This window comes from Episyrphus balteatus, chromosome 1 (genome assembly GCF_945859705.1).
Source record: "Episyrphus balteatus chromosome 1, idEpiBalt1.1, whole genome shotgun sequence".
Classification (NCBI taxonomy): Eukaryota; Metazoa; Arthropoda; class Insecta; order Diptera; family Syrphidae; genus Episyrphus; species Episyrphus balteatus.
In genome coordinates this window covers 173,437,163-173,463,789 of record NC_079134.1, presented here as the reverse complement: position 1 = coordinate 173,463,789, position 26,627 = coordinate 173,437,163, and the positions used below count along the sequence as shown (strand labels likewise).

At 29.0% G+C, this 26,627-nt stretch overlaps 1 protein-coding gene across 3 annotated transcripts in view; it reads left to right on the top strand.

The window, feature by feature from the left end:
- Nucleotides 1-26,627, top strand: part of LOC129907768 (syndecan-like) — a 413,100-nt gene that overhangs the window by 197,951 nt on the left and 188,522 nt on the right. For all 3 annotated transcript variants that reach the window (XM_055984138.1, XM_055984137.1, XM_055984136.1), the window contains exon 2: nucleotides 3,357-3,374. In XM_055984138.1, the coding sequence (XP_055840113.1) occupies nucleotides 3,357-3,374 (18 nt within the window). The remainder of the gene's footprint in view (nucleotides 1-3,356; nucleotides 3,375-26,627) is intronic.

The following is a 26,627-nucleotide window of genomic DNA, read 5'->3' as shown; positions in this document are numbered from 1 at the left end:
AGTTCTGGCTTCACGCAGCTAAAATCTAAGTAACAAAAAATATTTGAAATTTTCATTTGGATGAGAGAAGGTTTATCGCCTTTCCTTGATTTGCTAGCGCCGTCAAGAGAACTTCTGGTTAGATTGAAATATATTCGTAATATACAGAATTATTTATTTAGAGTCCTAAAGTGTTTTCGAAAATGACGTTCCCGGAAATGATATTTTGACTAAAAATTGTTTTTTTTTTTTTTTTTTTTTTTTTTTATCTCACAACGCAAAACAAAATATGTTTGAGATTATATTACAGTGACCTTGATTGTTGGCCATAATATCGCCAAAAATATAATCGTTGAATCTAAATCTATACCAAAACAAGCGACATTTTTACGTTAAATTATTTAAATTTTCATTTTAAGCACATTTTGTATATATCGACTTTTAATTTATTGTTGTTTTGATAAAAAAAAAATGCCAACATTCCACCTCCATTATTTTAAGTTGTATTCATTCATTTATTAATCAAACTCAAACATAAAACTCTTTCATCAAAAAAACACTTAAATCGTTTAAATCTTTTTTAAATTCAATGTACTCTCGTGTATATGTATTGTTTTTGAAGCGCCAAATTAAATTGTATTTCCTCTTTTGTTCCAATTTTGTCTAAACTCATTTAGATTGAAAGTGCACCACAACAACTGCGGTATACTTTAAATTAAAGTCACATAAAAACAAAACAAAATAAAAAAATAAAATTAATAGAAAAAAAAAATGTCCAATCCAAAATCTGTCTATATTCTGCTTACACAAAAAAAGAAACAAAAACAAAAAAAAAAAAAAAACTCTGCAAAACCACTTGAATTCGCCTGGTGTTCCACTTAAGTGTTTAACCCCTTCACAATGTGAACAAATGAATTTTATTTTTAGAAAAATAAAAATAAATATATATAAATTTTCACTCCCTCTCAGACCACTGTCTGTCCGTCCGAGCTAGTTTAGACAGACAAGAGTATTGTATAAGCTTGAATCTGCTGCTGCGCCACGTTCACATTATTAAATTGTCATCCACTTTAAGGCCAGAGACAAAAAATCCAGCAGCTAGCTCTATTGCCCCATTGTGTTTGGCCAAGCCGACAATTTCAATTTCAATAAAAAAATAATCCAATTTCAAATTTGTTGTGTTTTTTATTAGTTTTTTTTTTCTTAATTCGTTTGTTTGTTTGTTTTGTCAAACTAAAGTGATGGGGTATTGTTTTGATTTAACAATAAAACAAAACAAAAATGTATCTATATTTGACCATCTGCCTCCTGCTGTACCCTTCCCATGGGTACCCTTTGTATATTGTGGGCGTTTGTCTTTTTGAAAATTGATAACTCTTCATAAAAACGAATCACGACAAAAAAAAACTGTTAATTTTAAACAAATTAAAATATAAGGCTTCAATGTTTTTTTTTTGTCGTTATATTATTTACTTTGAGTTTGTTTGTCTTTTCCAGTTTATTGAATTTCTATCCCGGACCGGATCCGCTTTCTAGGGCACGCCAACTCTTATATTTTTTTTCACAGAACAAGCGCCCACAAAGTCAAAGATAACCGCCATTGATATAACGCCACCCACTGCCGACACCGCCGCCAGCCACGCCGCTATCACACCGTCGCGGTCTTCGTAGTCGTCGGTTAAGTTGTCATCGCCACACTAAACAGTCTACTTCACGGTTGAATAGATTGCTTTTGTGGGTATCTATTTAACAGTAGAGTCTCTATTTTGAGTTGCTTTTAAAAGTCTAATTAAATTTTCAATCCAGTATTCAATGCAACTATATTAAAACCAATTTGCAACTTTCTGATGTCATTTTGTACTTTACTTTCTGTTTTAAGTCATTTACAAACAAGACCACTCTTTTAGGAGTTTCAAATTAGTTGCCAATGAGACTAAATTGAAATAAAGAAGTTTGGGATTGAAAACCAACTGTTTCGAAACCGATTTGCAACCAACAAATTTTTCTTTTGTATTTGACTACTATTTGCAAAATTTTAAATCGGTTTCTAAATAATTGGTTCTACTAACAAACGGTTGCGTCTGATACCTAAGGAAATTTTTTTTAAACCGATTTGCAACTTGCTGATGTTTTCGTTTGAAATTGTCTACCGACATGACAAATCTTTTGAAAAGTTTCAAATAAATTGCCAACTAGGCCATTTTGAAATAGGGAAATGTAAATTTCATACCAATGAAACTGTTTTGAAACTGATTTTAATCTTATTAATTAAATTTAATATTATTTGACAATCTATTCATCAGCGGTGTTTACTATTCTTTCAAAAGCTTCAAATTTAATTAAATTGGTTCAATTTCATACCGTTGCCTCTGCCTCTGAACATTTAAGGTTGCAAAACAGTTGCTTGATGATTAGATTATGGATTGTTGAAGGACTTTTTTCACTCTGGTTTGTGCATACTAATATGGTTATGTATGTTACTATTTTCTAAAATAAAACATTTGTTTTACCTACACTTGTTTGAAACTTATTTGCAACTTTCTAATTCTATCGTTAAAAATTTGTGGTTACAAGACAACTATTTCGGACCATTTTTAAATATGGAAATGCAGAATTGTAACCACAAAAACTGTTTTGAAACTGATATGCAACCAAATTTTAATCTTACGAATTCAATATTATTTGACAATTATTGCCTTGTTGTATATCTACTACTCTTTCCACAGTTTCAAATCGGTTTTGAAACAACTATTTTAACTGGCATATGGTTGCGTCTGCCTCTGATCATTTAAAGTTGCAAACTAGTTGCTTGATGAGTAAATTATGGATTGTAAAAGGATTTTTTCACTTTGGGTAGTGCAAATTATTTTATATTTAACGTTGCATCAAATGTTTTATTTCCAACGCAATTTTTAAAAATTTTTGAAACTTGTTTGAAACTGATTTGCAACTAAACAGATTCCTTATGCATTCAGACCCTAAGTCACCATTTTTCTCCTTTTAAATTCTCTTTTTAGAAGGAAACCATTTAATATTAAAATTGGTTGAATTTTTAAATGGCACCTTTTAGAGACTTCACTGTATTTTCTCACCTGAAACTAACGAGATCGAGTTTACTTGTTGAGATTGAAATTCAAAGTAAAACGGTTGGAATTGATTGAAAAGCCCACACACAAATGAAGTGGTTTCTTCTTCTTGTAACTCAAGAAGTTTGTTTTTCGAGTTTTTTTTTTCGAATGAATGAAGATAAGACGAGTAAGTCTACAAAAGCTGTTTGGTTATTAATAAGATTAAAATTACTAACATTTATTAACTTTAAATATTTTAAGCAATGAATGATACTTTACTAATAAATTTTTTTTCTCTTTTTTTTCTAGATAAAATCAACAGAAACGGTAAGATAAATTTTCAAAAAAAAAACTGTGATTAATCATGCATATTTTGAGTAAAGATCCGATTTTACTTTTATTTAAAAACCAGAGTAACTTAAAATGAAAAATGTAACGAAGCAATTAATTAAATTACACTTTAGGGAGACAAATGAGCGAGGTCGATGAAGTTGGTATCCATAATACCTTTATTCATTAAAATTTGATCTGTAATTTTAAGTCTGGTCCTAATTATCTCATCAAATATTGTTTTTTTTTTTTCTAAAACATCCTTCAACCAGGAAGTATCTTTGCACAAAAAACCTTTTTTTGTTAAAAAATCTGAATTCAATGCTGAAGCTGACCTTATCTTCTCATTAAAATGAACATTAATCCACCTGAGTTCAAATGGTTCGTTCCCCTTCTCGCCGCAATTCTTAATATTTCTCATTAAATTTTGTATTCTAAACAAACGACACTAATGACATACCACCGTATAGCCTTGTGTACCTGCCTTAATACCCTTCCATGGTTGCACATAAGAAAAAGGATTAAATTAAAGGAACACAAAAAAAAAAAAAACACAACCACCACATCACACAAAACAAGAAAATACTCTTCAGTCTTTTTAATTTAACACCAAGCAAACCACCCTAATGCCCTAAAAAAAAAAAATTAAAAAAACGAGGAAGAAAAAAAAAGGACCAAAAAGGACCCCCTCCCGAGAGAGAAAAACTATGTACGCTAGCTGCTCATTACTACACTGAACTTCTAGCAACCTTGTTGCAAAGTACAGAGAGTTGCACTTTTCATATCCTTGTTGGGTTGGGTTGTATATTATTGTCCTTACTTTGGCCTCAATTCGAAGAAGAAAATCCTTTTTTCCACTTTCGTTTTCTTCTTCTTCTTCCATTTCCCATCTGGTTTTGGTTTGGTGCTGCAGCTGTTTTGTTGTGATAATTCTTGTGTCTTTTTTTTTTATTTTTGTTCAAATAGTTTGTGTGGAGGACTTTACTACTTTTTTCTTGAGTGAAAATCCTTTCGCTGTTTCGTGTATATACTAAGAACTCATAGTGCATACAGTTTTAGAACATAACAAGGACCTTCTCTCTTGCCTTGTGTCTTTTCTTGTACTTTTTTTTGTAAGTCTTCTTCCACTTTTCTAACAGGGCCAAGATCTCATTATCCTTTCGAGGGTAATTTCTTTCTCATCGTCTTCGTCGTCGGCATCGTTCTTATCGTCGCTGTCATGTCCCTGAAGGGTTGTTTTGGTGGTAAGAGGTGGCATAGCATGACTGACTGCCTGCAGGGTGAAAGATTGAAGGTGTGTCTGTGTAATTTGTCTGTTGTCTGCTGCTCTGTTTGCTCGAAAAAATACCTGCATAGTTTGTATATTTATTGTGCTGTGCTGGTACATTTTCTGGAAAGTCAAGATACAAAAACGGAAATTGGCCCAATTACCATGAAAAAATATTGGAAAGAATTTCACTGATGCACACACAGAAAAAGAAGAAGAAGAGGTGCATAGAAAACAAAACAATATAAAGTGGATTTTAAAAATTTATGAATTTCGACGAAGAAGTAATATGTTTTCGAATAATTGATTTTTTTAAATGTTCAAAAATTCAGTAATGGTGCAAAAAGCTGTTGTTTTTTTTTTTTAATATTTTATTTTTAAGTTAAATAGGGAATCAACTTTTTTGTTTACTCTCTATGAAAGTATTTGCATTATTCGTCTTTATCTTATATACATTAATTTTTAGAAGCTGTTAAATTAAAAAGTGTAAATCTTCCTTATTCATTATCAACCGCTTTTAAAGATTTTTAATTTTTGAAGGAAGTTTTATAGAAGCTTTAAAGACATGACAGCCTTTTAAGTGATTTTAATTAATTTTTTTAAATTAAATTTTTCCTAGAATGTCACTTTGTATACTGCCTCATTTATTTTCAACCGAATACAATTCAAATTCATTTAATTTTAAAGAAGTCTTATAGAAGTTCTATAGAAAATACAACTTTTAGAATAGGTATCATTGCTTCCTTCAAATTTTAATTATCCAAAGTGTCACACCTCTGTTATTCATTTATCAAAACCCTCTTAAGACTTTGTGAATTCTTTTTTGTTAAATCTTATAGAAGCTTTATAGAAATTGAAGCATATAAAGTGCCCTTATCTAATATTAATACTTTTTTGGAAGATGTCACTACATGTATCTAATTTATTTTTTAATCAACTTGAAACAATTAATTTGTTTTAAGAAAGTTTTATAGAAGCTCTATAGAAATTAAGACTTTAAGACTGTCTTTGCCTTCTATAAATGCATTTTTAGAAGCTGTCAATGTGTACATTTTCCTTATTCATCATCAACTGCCTTTAGTATTTTAAAGAGTTTTATTTTTTAAAGGAAATTTTACGGAAGCTTTATAGAAACTATAAATTTTTAATAAATTTTCCCCATTTATTATCCACCAACTTCAAACAGTTAATTTCTTTTAAGGGAGTATAGAAGCTAAATAGAAGATATTTACAATAATGGCTTGTCAAAAATTAATAAAAAATTTTACATGTGTGATGACGGTTCCATATTGGGCGCCATGTACCATGAACGATTTTACGAAAAGACAACGTACTATAGCAAATTAAGAAATAATTGAAAAGAAGAACTTTTGAGTAGTAATGAGAGTAAATAACGCTATGTTTTCAACAAATGAGGCCTGTGTTGGCCTCCATCTATTAAAAACACTAACTCAGTCTCAATTATCAATTGATCTTCGACCATCTATAACGAAAAATGAGCCATTTTATAATTATCCTGAGATTTCTTACAAAAGTTGGAAATAAGAATAAATTTCTATTTTTTTTGAGTATTTTTTATCTTGAACTGTAAAAAAACTATTGAAATAAATTATTAAATTAGGAAAGATGATTATTTCAAATTATGCAAGTGACTTGAAAAATTATTCGCTTCACTAATTGCTTAAAAATGCATTTAAAAAAATACAACATTTCTAAAATAATTATCTTCTATTTCAAGCAAATTGAAAAAAAAAAGAAAAAAAAAATTACCTACATTTTTTTTTGCATTTGTATATTTATGAAAAACAAAACTACAAAATAGACCAATTGACATTTTACCATAATCTCAACATTAATTTCTAGAACACAAGTTGACTTCCTTCACTGTTTTGTGTTGTGTTCTTTATACAGTAGTGGACTACCTACATTATACAAAATTTTGTAAAAGTAGTTCCACTCAAGTTCTGTTTTTCTATTTTCTTTCAACTTATTTTCCGTTCTATTTACAAAAAACTATATAAGCATCGAAATCGAGAAGGTGGAAGTCATAAAATTAAAAGTAAAAAAAAAACTATGCCGTCTTTGCATTTCGACCGACTAGAAATGGAAATTAACAAAGAAAATAAAAACAAAAACAGAAAAAAAAAATAGAAGGCAAACTAGTCCTTCTTTGAGACAACTTTTGCTCTGATGCACTTTCAAGTTTGAAAAAGAGAGCAAGAAAAAAAAAAATAGATTTATTAATTCTTCAAAGGACTTTACAAAATAGGAAAAGAAAAATCCAAACTTAACAAAATATGCAAAAAAAAAGAATATTTTAAATACAAAAGAAATAATTATGCACAATCGTTATTTCCTTTTAAATTATATTAAATAGGACTTGTAATGCCTAATAGGTCACATGGAATTGTTTTATAATAAAAATTGTTGCTTTGCCTCTTATTATAAAGACTGCATAAGAAAATTCAAGTATTAATATAAAAAAATTAACGTGTTAGTCTTTCATTATCAGAAGAAAAAATACTACACATTTGTTGAATTTTTAGACAAAAAAGTGGGAGTCGTCTTTTTTTTTATAATTTTTTATACCTACACATAGACAATTTAAGACCTTTAACCCAAGTTCTACAAAAAATTTTTACGATAAACTACTTTTTCCATATAAAGCTTCTATAAAACCTCTATAAGACTTTCTTAAAACAAATGAATTCTTAGAAGTTGGTTTATCTTCAAAAAATTGATTCATATAAGGTAAGTGAAGCTTTATACCTTAGAACTTAAAAAATAAATATGCATTTTAAAAACTGTTATTCCTATAAGACTTCTATAAAACTTCCCCAAGAAAAAAGAAGTTTTTGCGAAATTTAAAGCCCGTTTCTATAGAATTTTTATCAGAAACAATTTCTGATCACATTCTGAAAACTGAAAACATTCTGAAAACTGTCATTCCTATTATAAGTCTTTTACAAAACTCAATTCAGAAAAAAGGCGGTTTCAGTAGAATTTTCTTCAGAAACAATTTAAAGAAGATTCCTAAGGTTGTAGGTATTTCCAAAAGGCTTCTTTATATTTAATGAAATTTCAAGTCCGTTCCAATAGATCATTTTTCGAAAAGCAATTAATAAAGAACAGGCCATTCTAAAAACTGTTATTTCTATAACGTTTCTATAAAACTTCCTTAAGAAAATAAAAGCTTTACAAAATTTTCAAGGCCGTTTCTAAACTTTCTTTTGAAACAATTTACTGCAGTGAAAATCATTCTGAGAATTGCTATTCCTAAACGGCTTCTATAAAACTTCCTTAAGAAAAAAAAAAAATTTAAACGAATTTTCAAGTTCGTTTTTATAAAACTTTTTTAGAAGGCAAAGCTATTATAAAAACTGTTACTCCTATAAAACTTCATAAAGTAAAAAAAAAAAGAAGTCTGAACGAAATTTCAAGCCCCAGCCTAAAGAATTTCTTTGGGAACCAATTTAAAAAAGAAAAGTGCATTCAGAAATGTTGTATTTCTATTAGGCTTCTATAAACCTTTTTTAAGAAAAAAAAGCTTTATTGAAATTTCAAGCCCGTTTTTATAAAACTTTCTTCAGAAACAATTTAAAAAAGGACATTCTAAAAACTAACTTGTTTCTCTATGTTTCTAAAAACTGTTACTCCAATAAAATTTCTGTAAAAGCTTTTGCAAATTTTTTAAGTCCGTTTCCAAAATCTCTTTTGAAACAATTTAATGCAGAAAAAAAGCATTCTGAGAATTTTATACCTATAAGGCTTCTATAAAACTTCTTTAAAAAAAAAGAAGTTTGAACTTTCCTCAGAAATAATTTTAATTTTATAAATAATAATAATTTTTTTTCTAAAATTTTTTATTCCTATAAGGCTTCTATAAAATTTCATACAAAAAATAGAAGTTATATAAGAAATTTCAACCCCGTGTCTAAAGAATTTCTTTCAGAACCAATTTGAAAAAGGAAGGGGCACTCTGAAATTTTCTATTTCTATAAAGCTTCTATAAAACTTTCTTAAGAAAAAACAGCTTTAATGAAATTTTAAGTGCGTTTTTTTTAAATTTCTTCAGAAACAATTTAAAAAAGGCAAGGACATTCTGAAAAATGTTGTTCCTATAAAGCTTCTATAAAACTTCTTTAAGAAAAAAGTAGTTTTAAGGAATTTTCAAGTCCTTTTTTATCGAATTTAAGGAACATTTGTGTCTCATATCTTATTTTGTTGAATTTAAAATTTGAAATCCAAGAGAAGATCTACACAATCCCTTACCTCATTCCAATTAACCCCGTTTCAAAGGCTTCTTCCACATCAATCTACCTATTTCGTATCTCTAAATCAAATGTAACCAATCAATCTAACGTATATCCTTTCATCATCACATCGCAGCAAAAGTTCCATGTTGTTTGTCTAAATCGCTGTTCATCTCTCCAATAAGTCTCGCAAGTAATCTGCCTCGAAATTACAGTGCTGACATGAATATTTGCTGAAATATCCGTCATCCTTATCGTTTGACCTTCTTCTTCTGATGACAAAGTGTATACACACACACACACATCCTTTTTACTATTCTGTCATCGCCCACAGAGAATTCAATGCAATATGCAATATAACTGTTCAATGATGCCATGAATCTCCCTGTTGCTCATTTAATCGATTGATGGCTTTTCTCACACACACACTCACACATTCATAAAAAAAAAATAATAGTTAAACAGAGATAAAGTAGTGAAGCACACTATCCACTACCAAAAAGGGGGGGGGGGGGGACTTTCCAATACGTACAATGCCAATATTCAATCCTTTTAAGTGTCTTTCGTATCTTATGTTCGATTACACATGACGTGCTTACATCCTTTGAAACAATGAAAAAAAGGATTATACCCATCGCAAAGCACAGGACTAACAACGGAAGGAAAGAAGAAAATTGCAAACGTTGCTGTTAAATTTTTTTTTTTTTTGTAGATTTTCTGAGATAAGGGTTATATCCTTGGAAAACTTTAATTTTTTTGTTTTGTTTCTTCGTATCCTTTTTCGATATTATGTCCTTACTCTTTGCCTTCATTTTGTGCGATACAAAGAAAGGAAGTTCATCTCTCTCTCATTTGATTCTTCCAAAAGTAAACGAAAACTTATCCCTTTTTGCCTTGTGCTTTGTGAAAAATCCAAAATCCCTCTCATGAGATTGATCCTTCATCATCCTGGGCTCCTTTTTTTTTTTAAGTTATCAGACTTCATGTAGAATTTCTTCTCCTTTTCTCGTCTTATTCTGGTATCGAATCCCTGTTTGAGGAGTTTTTTTTTTTTTGATAAGGATTCATCACGAACTTGCAGTTTGAATAAATTTTCATCAATAAAAATGTAGATTTTCTTGTGATAGAGATAATCATAGATGTAACAAGTACATACCCAGACTATCAAACCAAACCAAAAAAAAAAAGAAGAATGTAGTAAGTCCTGTTTTTTGAGTGTTACTATTCTCATTCATGATGGGAATGAAAAGTCCTAGAAAAAAAGGACGAAAAAAGATTTTTTCATGATTATTTAAGTAACCAAAGAAGAAGAGGACGAAAAAAAAAAATATCTTCGAAGTGCGCGCACATGCCTCAAGTGAAAAAGGACGAAAAAAATAAATCGTGACTGGATGGCAAAAATAACACAAAAAAAAAAAAAATAAAACAGAAACGAGTGTAAATTTTTAATAGGAGAAAGTCCGAAAGGAGCAATCTTTCATTAGGCGCCGAAGGAAAAACTCTTCAGATAATAAATCTCCCCGAGGACTTTTCACAAAACAGAACAAAAAAAAAAAAAAATCACAAGGATAGAGAAGAGATCCTTTTGCATGCATAGATCTATGCGAATTTATTCTATTTTTTTTTTGTCGTCAAGTTTTTTTTTTTTGTGTATTTTTATCTTTTGCCTGCTAGCACTTAAAATTGATTTAAATCAATATTCATCGGCATTTTGGGTTTTGGTCCTTCCTTTCTTCTATATTCCTTGGGTATATTTATGTGTATGTATTTGCTAAAGGCTCCCTCTCGAACTAAAAGTCAAAAATTGAATTAATGAATTTCAAATTTTTATTTTTTGTGTCTGTCGCAAGTGGAGATGATTTAGCAGTTTTTTCCCCGTCCTATTCTGCTTTTTTGATGATATTAAAGTATGGACTCTTTAAGAAAGGAAAAAGTCCTTGTTATTTTTTTTTATTTCTTTGCTTTTCTATGAGGAAGGTATATCAAAAGAAAATCCCTTTTACGTGATCTTATTTTCTCTCTCTCTCAATTCTAAAGATGGTAATTGAGATTTCCACATGGGGTGGCAAAATGAATGGAAGTTTCACATCCTTGTGTCAGGACATGATAGAATTTTTTCTTATACATATTTATTTTATCAGCAGCATCAAAATCGTGTTTTGTGGTGTTTTAATGTGTATGCCATATTGTTTTATTGACCACGCACAAACAACAACACCTATTTATTATTTTCGTTCATTCCTGTGGAGCGTCCAAGGACATGCAAGTGAATAGAAAGAAAAAAAAAAGAAATGGAAATAATAATAAAGATTGAAGGGAATCTAGTCAAATGATTACCACCAGCAACCAACAAGCATACTGGACTTGGTCCAAGGCTGTGCCAATAAAAGCATCAAGATGGGTAAACCAAAGCAATTAGTCTCCTTAAAAAGAACATCCTTGTTATTTTGTGTGACACACAAACAAGAAGAAGGACAAGAAAATGTGAGAAAAAAGGAAAAAAAACGAACATCTATTTTTTTTCAAACTCTGTGTTGTGTTGGTCGATTTGAGGAAGGATAAGAAGGGGTAGTTATGGTCTAAAAAAGGACGTGATCTGAATCTTATTTGTTTTTTTTTCTTAATAAAGGATGTGAAATATTTTTTTTTCTTTTTGCAATTTTTATCGATCATTTTTATATCCTTCAAGGGCCGCTTTTCGATTTTATGTACGAGGGATATTTTTTTTTGTTTATCTTCGAAATGTCTGGAAAAAGGAGAAAAAAAAAATTAAAATGGCATTTTGGTATTTTTTTTTTTTTTTTATTTTCTGTCAAAATTTTAAAAACTAATAATTCAAATGGATTTTATTTTGTCTGGATAAGATTATTCATATGATAGATGAGTTTTTTTTTGCATCACAAAGAAAAAGGAAGGTATGAGTCCTTTTGGGAATTTATATTGATAGATATGTCAATAGAATTTTTTTAACGTTTTGGGAATTTTTCTGCAAACAAAATAACTAAAGTAAAATGAAAATATGTCTTTTAAAGGGATATATGGAGAAAATAAAAAAATTCAAAATACTGTTAGGTACCTATACCAAATTCTAAAATAAAAAAAAATAAAAAGCTGAAAAGTCGTTTTGATTATGTGTTCACTGAAAACAATTTTATTAACAACAAAGTCCGTTTTTTTGCTTAACTTAAATATTCTCAAAACTCAAGAATTGTATTTATCAAAACTAAATTTTTTAGAGAAACTCGTTTTTTTTCCGACAAAAAAACGTTTTTTCTCCCTTAAAATTCGTATTTTTCAAAAGCCCACATTTTATTTTGAATTGATTTATCCTTTTTTAAAATTGAAATTTGTTATTTTCATCAAAAGGGTTATTTTTTTCAAAACTCGTTGTTTCATCAAAGCATGTTTTTTCATAAAAACTCGTTTTCTTCAACAAAACCCGAATTTTAAAACTTTTATTTTGACACAAAAATTGAAGCACTCAGAAGAGACTAGGTTAAGTTTAAAAAAAAGTCTCCTATTAAAATCCGTTTATTCGTTAAAACCCCCCACCCACTACTCAATAATTGTATTTTACTTCAAAACTCGTTTTTTTCACTCAATTTATTCAAAACTCGTTTTTTTCAATACAAGGTAAAAATTCTTTATTTTTTTTTTGTATTTCATCATTGAACTATTCAGTCTTTGAAGTTTTCACAAAACTCGTTTTTTTTTAACAAAATCCGTCTTTTTCTTTGAAACTAGGATTTTTCCAATTTTCATTTTAAGAATCGTCGCGTGTATAACATAAAAATACTTGAACGTTCTTTAAAAAAAACTTGATTTGTAATTTCAAATTTCAAACTACATACATACATTCATACCTAGTTTGTATATTCATTACAAATATTTTTTTTTTCTTCAAAACTCATTTTTTATATCAAAACTGTTTTTTTTTTAACCAAAACCTTTTTTTAACTAAATTAATTTTTTTTAAACACAGTTATTTTTGAAGTTTTAAGAAGATAAATGTGATTTTTATAAATTTTAACATTTTTTAAAAAATATTCCCATTCTTAATGAGAACATTTTTTTTCCTAATCAAAAAAAAAAAAATGGCAAAACTCGTTTTTTTTTATCATAAGCTCGTTATTTTTCATACATCGGTTTAAAAAATATTTGAATTTTTTTTTTGTAAAAAAATTTGATTTGTTCTTATTTTAAATAAAAACGAGTTATTTTCTTTTTCAAATGCCTTATTTTATAATTTCCTCTTCATTTTTAAAACTCGTTTGTTCCATAAAAGTTTTTTCGCTTGAAACAGTTTTCTAAGAAGTAATTTACTAACCCGCTCTTAATTATCTTTTTTTTTTCAAGCAAAACACGAGTTTTTTTACTTGCTCTATAGGGCAAGTATTGGTTTCGTGTAGAAAAAAAAAAATCGAGGTTTTAATCAAAACCAACATTACGATTATGGAGAAGATCAAAAAAGTGGTTTTCGTCATGCCGTCCGTCGGTCTGTGCGTCTGTGCGTCTGTACGTCCATCTGTACATCGAGCTAGGGCCTAAACGGATGGATGGATTTGCTTGAAACTTGGTACAGATGATTTTTACATAATTCCCTAGACCCGTTTTTTTTATTTTTTTAATATCTCCATTTTAACGCATATCTCCCATATAACGTTTTCGAGGTATTGCAAATTTTTCGAAAACGGCTCTAACGATTTCGATTAAATTTGGTGTGCGCAATACTCTTATTGATTCTAACAAAACTGCGTTTTTAGTTTTTCTCAAAAAATTCGGAGAACGGAAATATGGCGTTGCCGTTTTTCAAAAATTAACATATTTTTTAAGTTCATATATTTCATCAAAACATGAGTTAATTTTATTCAAAATTTACAGACATAATTTTGAAGTGTCAAAAATTAAAAAAAAAAATTAAAAAAGTTTTTGAAAAATTTTTTTTTTTAAGTTTTTGAAAAAAAAAATTTAATTTTAATTTTTTTAACTTGTAACTTTATTTTTTGATTTTTTTTTCTCGACTAAACAAAATCTTAAATTTCCAATAGCTATTTAAGATAACGATACTTTGAACTGCAAGAGCAAGTACGTGCGACCCCAGTCGTGCATTTTATTTCTATCTAAAACTTGATTTATTTTTTTTTGCAACTAGTTTTGGACTTATAAAACGACTTTTAAAGCTTAAATCTTTTATTTTAATTTGTTCTTGTAAATAAAAAAAATTTAAGTTAATTTGAATTTAAAGTTAAATCAATTTTTTTCCTTTTTCAAGAATAAATTGTTTAGAATTCAATTATGTCTTCTTTTGACCCTATTTAGTCTCACGTTTCAACTATCCTTTACACATTTAAAGTAAAACTTTAAACTTTTTCCGTCTTCGCTAAAGAATCAAAAGTCTCAACTTTTATTGGCACACATACAAGATCCTTTCCAATTAAATCTATCTAAACTAAAATGAAAACAAAACTTTTTTTTTTAAACGTTGTACGTGCAAAGCATGATTTCTTCGTTCTTTCGTTTGTTCGTTTTGTTTGTCAGAGAGAAGAATTCAAAACCAATATCCTTCCACCATCCAACCAACCAACGCAACGCAATCAAATTAATTCTAGGTGTGTACCTTTGATTCATTAACAATTTGATTAATCCTTTAACCTCATATAAAACTAACTGCTAACTTAAATTACCACACTAATACTATATAACTTTCCTCATTCTACAGTCTACACCAATAAACACACACGTACCTGCCACACAACACAAAATTTTCATTCTAAACACCGACAAAGTTTAAATTGAAAACATCACAACATAAAACTTGCCAAAAGGTATCTTGTTGCAGAAATATAATGGAGAAAACTTTGTTTGTTGTGTATTTTGTTAAAACTCATAACCACTTTTCTTAAAAAAAAAAAAAACACACACACACGCGTATATTTTGTATCACCCCTCTCTTTAACCCCTACAGAAACCAAATCAAGTGTTCAAGATGAGTGGGGGATGGAAAATATCCTTGGTGAAATGTTTTGCTCAATTTTCATCCTTTCACCTGCCAAGCTAACAATATTAAATTTCTCATCATTAACATTGGGGTTGTTTTTTTTTTTTTGCACCCCTCCTTTCACCTGAATAAACTACTTGTACCCAACCCTTCATAATGTTCATTTATTCCTTCGAACGCAAAGGGAATGAAATAGATGATAGCTTTCATTTCGACACCATCCTTATCTTCGTTTTGTTATCTCTGAATTTCTCGACGAAATAGTTGAAATTGATTAGTTGCTGTCACCACTTGATTACTTTCTCTTTTATTGCTTTAGATGTGTCGTCGTTAGATGTCGTTGTTGTTGTTTTGTTGAGCAAAAGGGTGAAAGGGGGTGAAAAGGGTGTATCCTTGGTTGCCTTTCAAAGTCTCATTAGTCACAGAGACGACAAAACAGCACCAAAGAGAGGAGAGGTAAATACAATTCTGCAAAGAAACAGAGAATCATTCCTGACACAATCTTTGAATACTTTGAAGTAAGCACCGAGGTCTTGAGTACTCGTACTCGTCGTTGACTGTCATTGTTTTGTCATCAAGTTGGTGTTGTTGTTGTTTTTTGTCACGAGGAAAAGGAATTTTGTGAGTTTTAATTAAAACAAAAATATTTAATAGGAACGCGCTTTAGTGCGCTCATGAGTGCATCACGAGTTGATGAGATGATTGCAGTTCGCGAAATTCTCGCTCGCACCACTAACAAACTTTTGCCGATAAAGTAGGGAATTATTTTGCAGGATGTTCGTGTGTTATCTAATCATAAAATTGGGAATTAATTCCACTGTTGCCATTTTATGTTATATAATTTGGTATCATATAAGATTCGTGTGTTCGTAAAGTGCTTAAAAGTTTTCTCACCTAGAAAAGGAATTACACATTTAAAGTTATCGGAATGAAATAGAAATTTATAGAAGTCGATAGTTATTATAGGAATCGGTTGTATCTAGTTCGAGAGATGGCCTTTAACCTAGTTTTTTTAGTTGGTCTGTTTAATATGTTTTTTTTGAACATTTTATAACAATTTTTTAAGCCAGTCTAAGACAAGCAAAATCGTACCTTTGTCACTTTGTACCGATTCTCAGAAAACTAAATCATGTTTTCTGACAAACCATTTAACGTAAGTTCTGACGAAAAACAGAATTTTATAAAAAAACGAGTTTTGGTAACAAAAAAAACGAGTTTTGATGAAAAAAACGAGTTTTGATAAAAAAAACGAGTTTTGATGAAAACAATTAGTTTGAATTTGAAGAAGGGAAAAATTTATCTGCTTACAAGTTTTTGAAAACAACAGTTTTGGATAAATGCAGATTAAGTAAAAAAACGAGTTTTGATAAAAAAAAACGAGTTTTGATGAAAACAATTAGTTTGAATTTGAAGAAGGGAAAAATTTATCTGCTTACAAGTTTTTTAAAAGCAACAGTTTTGGATAAATGCAGATTGTGTAAAACTTTGGGAAAATGTTTTTGTAAAAAAAAAAAACAAACATCGAAAGAAACGAGTTTTGTTTAAGAGTTTCGATAAAAGAAAAGAATTTAAAAAAAAATCTTTGATCGAAAGAAGAAATAAAGTTTTTACAAAGAAATTAAAGAACCTTTCAACAAAAGCTTTCCGGAAATTCAAAATTTTGGAAAAATCCGTGATTTGTAAACAAATTTTTTTTAATGAAAATATATGTAACTAGTTCTCAATTGAAATCAAGTTTATTAGAAAAAAGTAGGTACTTTTATGTTAAGCACGCAACAATTCTAAGTCAAAACGAGTTGTGCAAAATTCAGGTTTCGGAATATCTGAGTTTTAGTAAAAAAAAACGTCTTTTATTGGAAACAACTAGTTATAGAAATAGTTTTGCTGAAAAAATAACGTTTGTTAATAAATACGAGTTTTGTTTACAGAATGAAGTTTAAGGAAAAATATGATTTTTGGGTTCTAAGAAAATCAATGAAGGTTTTGAAAAATTGTGTGCTATGTTTTATTTAAAAAAAAAAACGAGTTTTGAAAAAAATAGACGTTTTTTGATGAACATTTATTTTCTTACAAAAAAAATAAGTTTTTGAAAACAACATCTATCTTCTAAACGCTTCAACTCTTAGGTCAGTTTTGAATAAATGCATGTTGTGTAAAATTTTGGGAAAATTCTAGTTTTTGTTAAAAAAAAAACAAGATTTTGTATGTATGGGTTTCGATAAAAAAAAAAGAGTTTCGACAAAAAAATTGATGAAATAAAAACGTTTGATAAAGAATCTTACGGCTTTCCGAAAATTCTGAGTATAAAAAAAATCCGTGTGTTTTTTTGAAAATATGTAACAGGTTTTGAATTGAAATCAAGTTTATTTAAAAAAAATAGTTCCTTTCATCTTTAAAACGCAAAAATTCTCAGTCAGAACGTGTTGTGGAAAATTCAGGTTTTGGAATATGAGAGTTTTAACGAAAAAAACGCGTTTTGTTGAAAACAAGTTAAGAAAATTGTTTTGTTGAAAAAAGACGTTTGTTAAAAAAATAACGAGTTTTGTTTACAAAACGAAGTTTAACAAAAAATAAGATTTCTTAGTTATAGAAAAATCGAGGTTTTAGAAAATCAAAATATTGAGGAAATGCACGTTTTGGAAAGTACTAGCTTTGTAAAAAAAAAAAAAAAAAAAACAAACAAACAAACAAACAAACAAAGCTATTTTGATAAAAATAACAACTTTTGATTGTAGTAATCCAAATGCCCGTCGATTTTGTAGAATCTTTAACTCAAACGCAAAAAAAAAAGTTTGAAAACTCCATTTTTGAAGCTCGATTTCTTTTCTTCAAAAATCTGAAACACCCTATTATATTAAAAATTCAATATCAAATCTCAAACAATAGGTATAGTTAATATGAACAGAAAATTTTCAACATCAAACAAAATAAAAGTTTATGACACCTGTGATTTTTGTTTGATTCCGGGATGAAGATTGAGAGTATAACATTCCGGTAGGTGAATGGATTTTGAATTTCCCAAATCCGTTTGCATTTATGAGTTTTTCCTGAAATAAAACAAAAAAAGTAAAAAACTTTCCATAAAACAAAGGATAGTCTTGAAAAAAAAGTCCTCCAAAACTAAAGCAACATCCAGACGATGATGATACAAGCCTTACTCAAAGTATGGTTGTTCATGAGAATGATATCCTGAATAGTAGAACTGCATCATCTCAAGTTAAAGTTGTTTGTGTGTGAAATACTAAGAACTGCACATTCATCTTATAGTTTTTGAGTTTTCTTTAAAAAAAAAAAAAGAAGAAAACAAGGAAAGGATATATACACATTCGCGGCAGGATATGTATTCGAGTAGAAAGTTTTATGTGTTGCTTTTGGGTTTTTCGCCTTAGATTAGTGACATCTTGAGAGGAAATGAAGAAAGTTAAACATAAAGAAAAAAACAAGAAATGTTCAATAAAAAAAAAAGAAAGAAAACAGAACATAAAATGCTTTTATGGAGTAGTGTTTTTTTTTTTTTGTGTAAAGGAGTAAAGTGTGTTTACAACTTAGCGAGTGTCAGTGGTTGCATTATGAAGAATAACTTTTCTGTTAAGTTTGATTGTGTTTAAAAGGAAACATGCCAAGAAGTTTTGTGTTATTTTTTTGAAAAAAAAGTTTTTGGTTGATTAATTTTGTACTAAATTTGTTACTTTTTGTGGAAGAAAGTTTCGATTTTCAACGAAATTTTTTGGAAGTTAAAGTATTACCGTTACAAGTTTAATAAATTTTGAAAAGTTATTTTTTAACTTTGTTTGTTTTAAAATAACTCTTTTGAAGCTACACATTCGGACTTAAGCTACTCAAGTTCCTCAAATTTCTTAAAGGTCTTAAATACAATGTGATAACGGATTTACGATGTCCAACTTGTTTTCGTTGAAAATCTTTAAGACTGATAAAGCCTTTAGAAAAATTTCATCAATTTTTGTTTGACTTCTAAATTTTATATATTTTTCAAGGTCAGTTGTTGCCTACGATGTTCTTATTTCGCCAAATAAATTTTCCTCGTTCAAATGACTTCCATCAAAGTCACAAAATAACCCTCATTTAACCTTTTCAAATCTTATTTTTCGCAGTTAAGTCAAAACAAGCTTTTAACTTTGTAGTCTACTTTTATTTTTGTTTAAAAATTTGTGAACCAGAAAACACTTAGCTCGCCGTCCAAAAAAAAAAACTTTAACCCCTTTCTTTAATCATTTTTAACCACATTGCTCTCTGCTACTGCTGACAAATCCATAATATATTTTGACATTTAGCGTGATTGCGATGGCATTAACTTTTATGACAGTAATTAGTCTTTCAAAAAATTTCAATCGATTCAAAAATATTTGACACTTAACGTAGAGGCATTTTAATTACCTTGCCGCCATCTATCGTCACTGCAAAGAAGCCGTGGACATGCCTTTGTCAAGCAAAAGCCTATATCAAAACTGTGGAAGTTTGTCAGTTAGAGAATTAGACAACTTGTCATCGCTGTGTTGTCAGACAATCATCCCATCAACAGCTGCTGTGAAATCAAAACCTTTAGCTTTAGCTGAAGAGGCGACAAGGTTCATCATTGCCAGTTGGTTGGTTGATTGGTTTTGGTTGGTTAGTTGGAGGAGGTTAGAGGCCTGGATAATTGAATTACCACTTTCAATCTCATGCGCAATTGCTAATTGTTTGTGTGTGTTTGGTTTCAAATTGTAAATAGATGATGTGTTTTGTCAAGTTAGTGTGGAGGGTCTTGTCAGTGCTAATGGCAGCTAAATTTGAATGACGTATGTTTGCAATGCTAAATACTGCTAACTTTATCTAATAGCCTCTCATTAACAAACATATGTCGAACCTATTTTTTCCTGATGTGTTACATTAATTTTTTTTAAATTATGATCACAGTAAGGTTCAATTAAAAAAAAAGAAACAATCAAATATTTGAGTAATATTTTCTTAAAAATTATTAAAAGTAGTTTAAAACTGGTTTTTAATATGCTTCATTTTTGTATTTATTTAAAAAAGGTTATAAACAGGTTACTAAATAACTTTGCATAGATTTCATAGAAGATTCAAATGGACTGCAAGTAAATTTGCCATAGAGTATAAATAAGTTTCATTCAATTGCAAATTTGTCAAAAATTTCATGAATATAAATTTAAAATCGGTTGCAAATGAGTTAAAAATTAACAAGTTTATATTACGTTCGCATTTACCTCTAAACTATATCAATGGTCGTTTTTGACACTATTCACACCTGGTAAATATTTTATTAAAATGGGTTTAAAATAAGTTATATCGAATTAAGTAAACTTTACATAGATTTCAAAGAAGTTTCAAAGGCATTGCAAAAAAAGTTTTAAATACAGTTGAAATAAATTTAAATTCCACATCAAAACCGTCCAAATTCCATTAAAAAGCGGTTGAATCGGTTAAAATAAGTTATAACCAGGTTACATTTTGGTTATTATTTAACTTCGCATAAGTTTTTTATGTTTTGCAAGTTTGTTGGCAATGGAGCTTGATTCCGATTGCAAATTTTCCATTACAAATACGTTTCAAATTTGTTGTAATCTGGTTAAAAACTAAGAATTATTGCATATCGGTTATTTTTTTACTTTACATAGATTTTAAAATAAAGTTTATATTCATTTCATATTCGTCCAAAATCCATTGAAAATCAGTTTTGAATCGATTGTTTAAATAATTTATAACTAGGTTACATTTTGGTTATTATTTAACTTCGCATGAATCTCAATAAATTTTTAAAAGTTTTGCAAGTTTGATTGCAATAGAGCTCAAATTATTATCAATTCGATTGAAATATTATCAAAGATCCATTAAAAATAAGTTTCAAATTGGTTATAAACTGGTTAAAAACTAACAATTTTTTTGACAACTCTGCCATTCAGTTCTAAATTATGTCGATTTTTGTCTCTGAAACTATTTAAACTAGTTTAAAATTTGGTTTAAAATAGGTTATAAATAAGTTATAGGTATATCGGTTATTTTTTTACTTTATATAGATTCCCAAGACGGTTCAAATAAGTTTGAAATAGAGTTGATATAGAATAATTAGATTATACTTCAAATTTGTCAAAATCTCGTTAAAACTCAGTTTAAAAAGCAACAATTTTTCAGAACCGTGTCATTTAACTAACTATGTCAATTTTTGTCTCTCAAACAATTCAAATTGCTTAATTTGGGTTTTAAATGAGTTTAAAATAGGTTATTAATAGGTTGCAAATGGGTTATTGATTAACTTTGCTTAGATTTCAATAAAATTTCAAATGGATTGCAAGTAAATTAAGTAAGAAAAAAGTTTCAAATCGGTTGCAAACTAACTACAAAGTTAAAAACTAACAACTATAAACAACCTTACCATTAGGCTGCAACTATGTCAATGTTTGACTCTGAAACCATTTAAAATAGTTTATAAATAATTGTAAATGGGCTTAGAATAATTCGTTATTTTGGTTATTATATAACTTTGCATAAATTTCAAAGAAGTTTAAAATAAGTTTAAAATAGAGTTTAAATTCAGCTTCAATTTTTTAAAATCCATTGAAAATCAGTTTTTAATCGGTTGCAAACTACACTACTGGAAAAAATTAAGGGATCAAAAAAAAAATTCCAAATTTTTGGGCAAATTTCAACAGGCCGTAACTTCGAAAGAAATGGTCGTACAAGAAATCGATAAAGGAGGAAATTGTAGCTCCAAGTGTCTTGTTTTTGGATTAGAACTTTAAAAATTTTTAACCTCTGCGGTTTTTGAGTAATCGTAGAAAAACCAGCTACAAAAAAATTTTCAAATTTTTTTTATTTTTTTTTTTGGTCTACGGGCGTGGAAAAATTTTTTTTAGCTTAACCACTAGAGTGACCGCAAGAAATCGATTTTCGAAATTTAATCGGGGGAACCCCATAAAATGTTCCGCCTTTGCAGATTTTTAGATAGCCAAAATTTCAGCTCGATTGGATAACTCTAAATGGTGCCGACACTCGCTCAAAGTATCAAAAATCTCTGTTTTTTCACTGTTTTTTCAAGAAAATTAGCTCTAGCTCCCAAACAAATCGGGTTATTTTCACTTTTTATATATTAAATTAAAGGTAGTGTTGCTACACGTAACTTAGATGCTAAATTTGCTTAGTTTTACTAAAAAAGAAAAATTTTGTCATCAATTTAAATTTTCAGTACTTACCTCAAAAAGAGCTGAAGTGCAAACTCGATTTAAAATGAAACTTTTTTTTTAAACTGTTTTATTTAAAAAAACGAAACATTTAACAGAATTCTAAGGCTGTGTGTGAATTGCGTTAAATAGTACACCGTGTAAAATTTTTGACACTATTGAGGTGAACAAAAAAATTTCAGCTGTGTGGCTTATTGTTTAATATTTTTCTCTGCCTCTTTTCTGCTATGAAAATCCTTTTTAATAAAAAAAAAAAAAACAAAACAAAACCATCTACAAAAAAAATTTAACTCAAATTTAGCCAAGTCCCAGAGCCCAATAAAATTTTAACAGCTGAAAATTTTTTTATTCACCTCAATAGTGTCAAAAATTTTACACTATGTTAACTATTTTACTAAATTCACACACGTCCTAAAAAACAAAAAAAAATAACATCGTGTTACATTTTTTATACATAATTAATGAAGTAATTACTAAAAAAATTTAATCAAGAGATTTACAAAGTAGTTTTGGAAGCATCAGGATACAAATTTTCGGTACTCACTGACTACTTGAAGTACATATTGTTTTTGTTCCTCATCTTTAGTTAAAAGGTTATTAAAATCGGTTATTAATTTGACTCCTCTTTCTGTCATGTCATTTACGACTTTAAGTGATTGCACTTTTTTAAAGCCATCTTTAAAATGCGGGTTTTCGGGCCAAAGATTTGGAGGTTCTTTGAGAAAACTTGTGTCTATTTTCAATCGGCTTAAAAAGTTCAATGTTTCTTTGTTCACAATATTTGTTAACCCTGCTGTGACAAATTGTTCATCTTCATGTGTCTGTAGCTTTGGATTTACTATTCTGTTGGTTTCCGTTTCACTGGTTTTCAAAATTATGTTGGCCGTTTCTAATTTTTCGCCATCTCGTAAAGTTAGGTCGAAGAACGCCAGACCTGCCAGCTCTGAACTCAAATACCATAAATGGTTTGAGAATTTAGCAAGAGCCTTCTCTGAAATATCTTTGTCTATCTTGCGGTATTCAATGTTATTACGCAAAAGATCAAGATCTTGTTTAGGAGCCAGATAAGCTCTTGGGGCATTAAACCAAGCAAAAGTTTTTCTTGTCGAATGTAAGTTTGATTTTGAAACTACAACGTCAATTGGATTTTGCCCTAGTGCTTCTATTGTAGCTATAATTATGTGAAAAGCATTTCTATCAGATGCCTTACATCGATCCAATAACATAGAAAGTTTCATTGTTAATAGCTCTTTCACCCCACGACTATACCTCATACTTTTGCTACCCGATGGCCCAGAGATAGAGAAACATCCATTCTATCCCAATCCGCAGAATAAAACAGTTAAAAAAAAGTTTAATTTTAAATCGAGTTTGCACTTCAGCTCTTTTTGAGGTAAGTACTGAAAATTTAAATTGATGACAATATTTTTCGTTTTTAGTAAAACTAAACAAATTTAGCATCTGAATTATGTGTAACAACACTACCTTTAATTTAATATATAAAAAGTGAAAATAACCCGATTTGTTTGGGAGCTAGAGCAAATTATCTTGGAAAAACAGTGAAAAAACAGAGATTTTTGATACTTTGAGCGAGTGTCGGCACCATTTAGAGTTATCCAATCGAGCTGAAATTTTGGCTATCTAAAAATCTGCAAAGGCGGAACATTTGATGGGGTTCCCCCGAAAAAAATTCGATAAAAATTTTTTTCTATGGGAGTTGCGGTCACTCTATTAACCACTATAAGGATCGGATACTTTGTTCATTTAGCTTTAATTTGGTTTTTTGAACACCTCGATACGTCCACTTCTCGCCAAAATATCGGTCTTCAAATGGAAAAGGATCCTTTTGTGTTTGATTATCGATATCTCAGCAACCAATGATCGCACAGAAAGTTAAAGGTGGGTTTCAAGAACTTGAATGAATTCTCCTTAACGGCTAGCCATTGCTTTTCCAAAAAAAAATTTTTTCTTATTTTCACATGAATTTGAAAATGCAACAAAAAAAGGGCTTTTGGTGGTTTTTTGGAAAATCGAGCGCTAGATCGAAAATATTGAGGAAACCACTAATGTTAAGTGTGCCTTTTACAGTTCAATAAGTCCACATAAACCCTACAAAAAATCAAATTAATCCAGCCAGCCGTTTTTTTGTTTCACTCGATCGAATTTTTTAAAAAATTAAAGGATCACGTTTTTTGCTCTGAGAAGCTCAATTTTTTTTCTCATTTTTTAATGAGAAAAAGAAATTGTTTTTTCTAGCTTTTTCACATTCCACATTTTTGCTCCAGAAAAAGCTTAAATTTAAAACAAAAAAAATTAAAAAAAAAAAATTTCAGAAAATAAAATTTTTTTTCTCTAAACTTTTCAAGAGAAAAAAATTCAAAAAATTTTTAACACCAACATTTTTACATAACTTTAAACTTTGTCCAATGTTTGCTCTCCGAAACTGCAGGTCATTGAAAAATTAGTATAAAATCGAAAGAAGGTCCCAATTTGACAATTTTTACTTCTCTTATTTAAGAACTTTTTCCTCACACACCACTGTAATTTAATATTTTTTTCTACCCCCCCCCCCCCATCTCTTCTATATGATTTTCTATTTTTGTATCTTCTTTCATTACAAACTATATTCTATTGCGATTGCCGCCCGGAAGTGGTGTTTGCTGTTGTCATTTTTTGTTAAATTGACATCTACCGGAAGTGAGTGTGTGTGAGTGTGTCTATCTATAAATTTTACAGCTAAATCGTTTAGCAAGCAATTAAAAATATGTTGACGTTTCGTTCCATCATCGCGTTCGTCCCACTGTCCGCCTGTTCAATACACTACTATTGTTATTTATGTTGATACAATGTATCGTCTAGTTGTTGTTGGTTTTCTCCATCGCACACAATAAGCAATCATTTTTATTTATTTTTTCAATTTTCTATCGAACTTCACACATATAAATGTTTATAGGAAGGTGTATTAGGTATGTAACGGAAATTGAATATTTATTTTACATCGAAGAGTGGCTGTTTTTTTTAATCGAGTGGATGTGTAAGTTTTTAATGGATGGCCATTAGAGATTTATATATGAATATAAGCTCTTCTCTGGATTCATATTAATTTTTTCATACTACATTAGATTGTATGTGCAATGCATTAATAATAATCTAGAAAAGTGCTTATAAAATAAATGTGAATTAGAATTAATTTTCTATTTATATATGTTGACAGAAATGAGAATTAATAGTTTGAAATTATGTTTTGTTTTGTTTATTATTGTTTTTAATACGGATTAGCCATTAATTTTATATTTAATATATTTTTTTTGTTCTTTTTTTTTGTTTCAGGTATGTACAATAAAATAATGGATGTTCTATAAAACGTGAACATGTTAACAAAGTATGTTTTTTATAAGCTTAAATAATTAAAATTAATTTGTTAATTTGTGAAGAGATCAAAAAGAGATTTGATGGATAATGAAAAAAACAAAACAAAAATTAAATATATTTGTGGTGTAGTAAAAGCGTTGGGGCTGCTAAAACCACTGTTTTCATTTGAATTTTTGAGATTTTATAAACATATTCTTTTTTTTTTTAGAATATCGACTTTCTATAAAAGTTATGGGGACATAAAGTGATTGGCTTTGTTTGTTTAAATTTAAATTTTTTGTTAAATTTTTGTAGTTGTTGAACGCATTTTGAACCAGTTGGTAGTTATTTACTGACCAATTTAAAAGTAGTTAGTTCAAATAATATTTTTCTCTTTAAGATTTGTTATTTGTTGGTTACAAAATAACCAAATTTGGTTAAAAAATTAAAATAACTACTTTAATTACTTTTTTTTTGAAACAGAAAACTATTTATGGGTAACAAATTAACCAAATTTAACCAAGTAAGTTTTTAAGTTACCCATTTTTTACTATGAAAGTTGTGTATTGGTAACAAATTAACCAAGTTTATACTAAACGATTTTAATTAACCCAGTATTTGTATTTTTTGAACTCTAGTCATTTTTCTACTAAGTTTCAACCATATTTATTTAAAAAAGCACAGTGTACCTACTTCTTTTTTGAGTATAATGTGAATGTCGGCATAAAAATTGTTAAATTTGAAAGAAAATATTTTAAAAACTAAGACGAAATAGTATTTCACAATTTAACAATCTTAAACAAAATGACAAACTCCAATTTTTTTCATATTAAATCAAAACTGAAAATGCAAAAAAAAAAAAAAAAAAAAAAATAAAAAAAAAACGAATCTTCAAAGCCAATTTCAATAGATATCTATGTACTTCAAAGGATTGATAAATCCCCCAAAACTACAAAAGCCACACAGAAACAAAGGATTTTTTTTGTTTAATCTAGTTACACTATTTATTGAACCTTGCAAATCCGACTCCAAACGACCTAAAAAAAAAATCACAGTAAAACAAAACTATTCGATAGTGTTCTATCTGATATCGCTACCGCCACCGTTAAACTACCATCAGTCAAACATTCCGCCATGAGGTTTTGGCGCGCTCAATCCAAAAATATGCACAGACCCCTGCGAAAA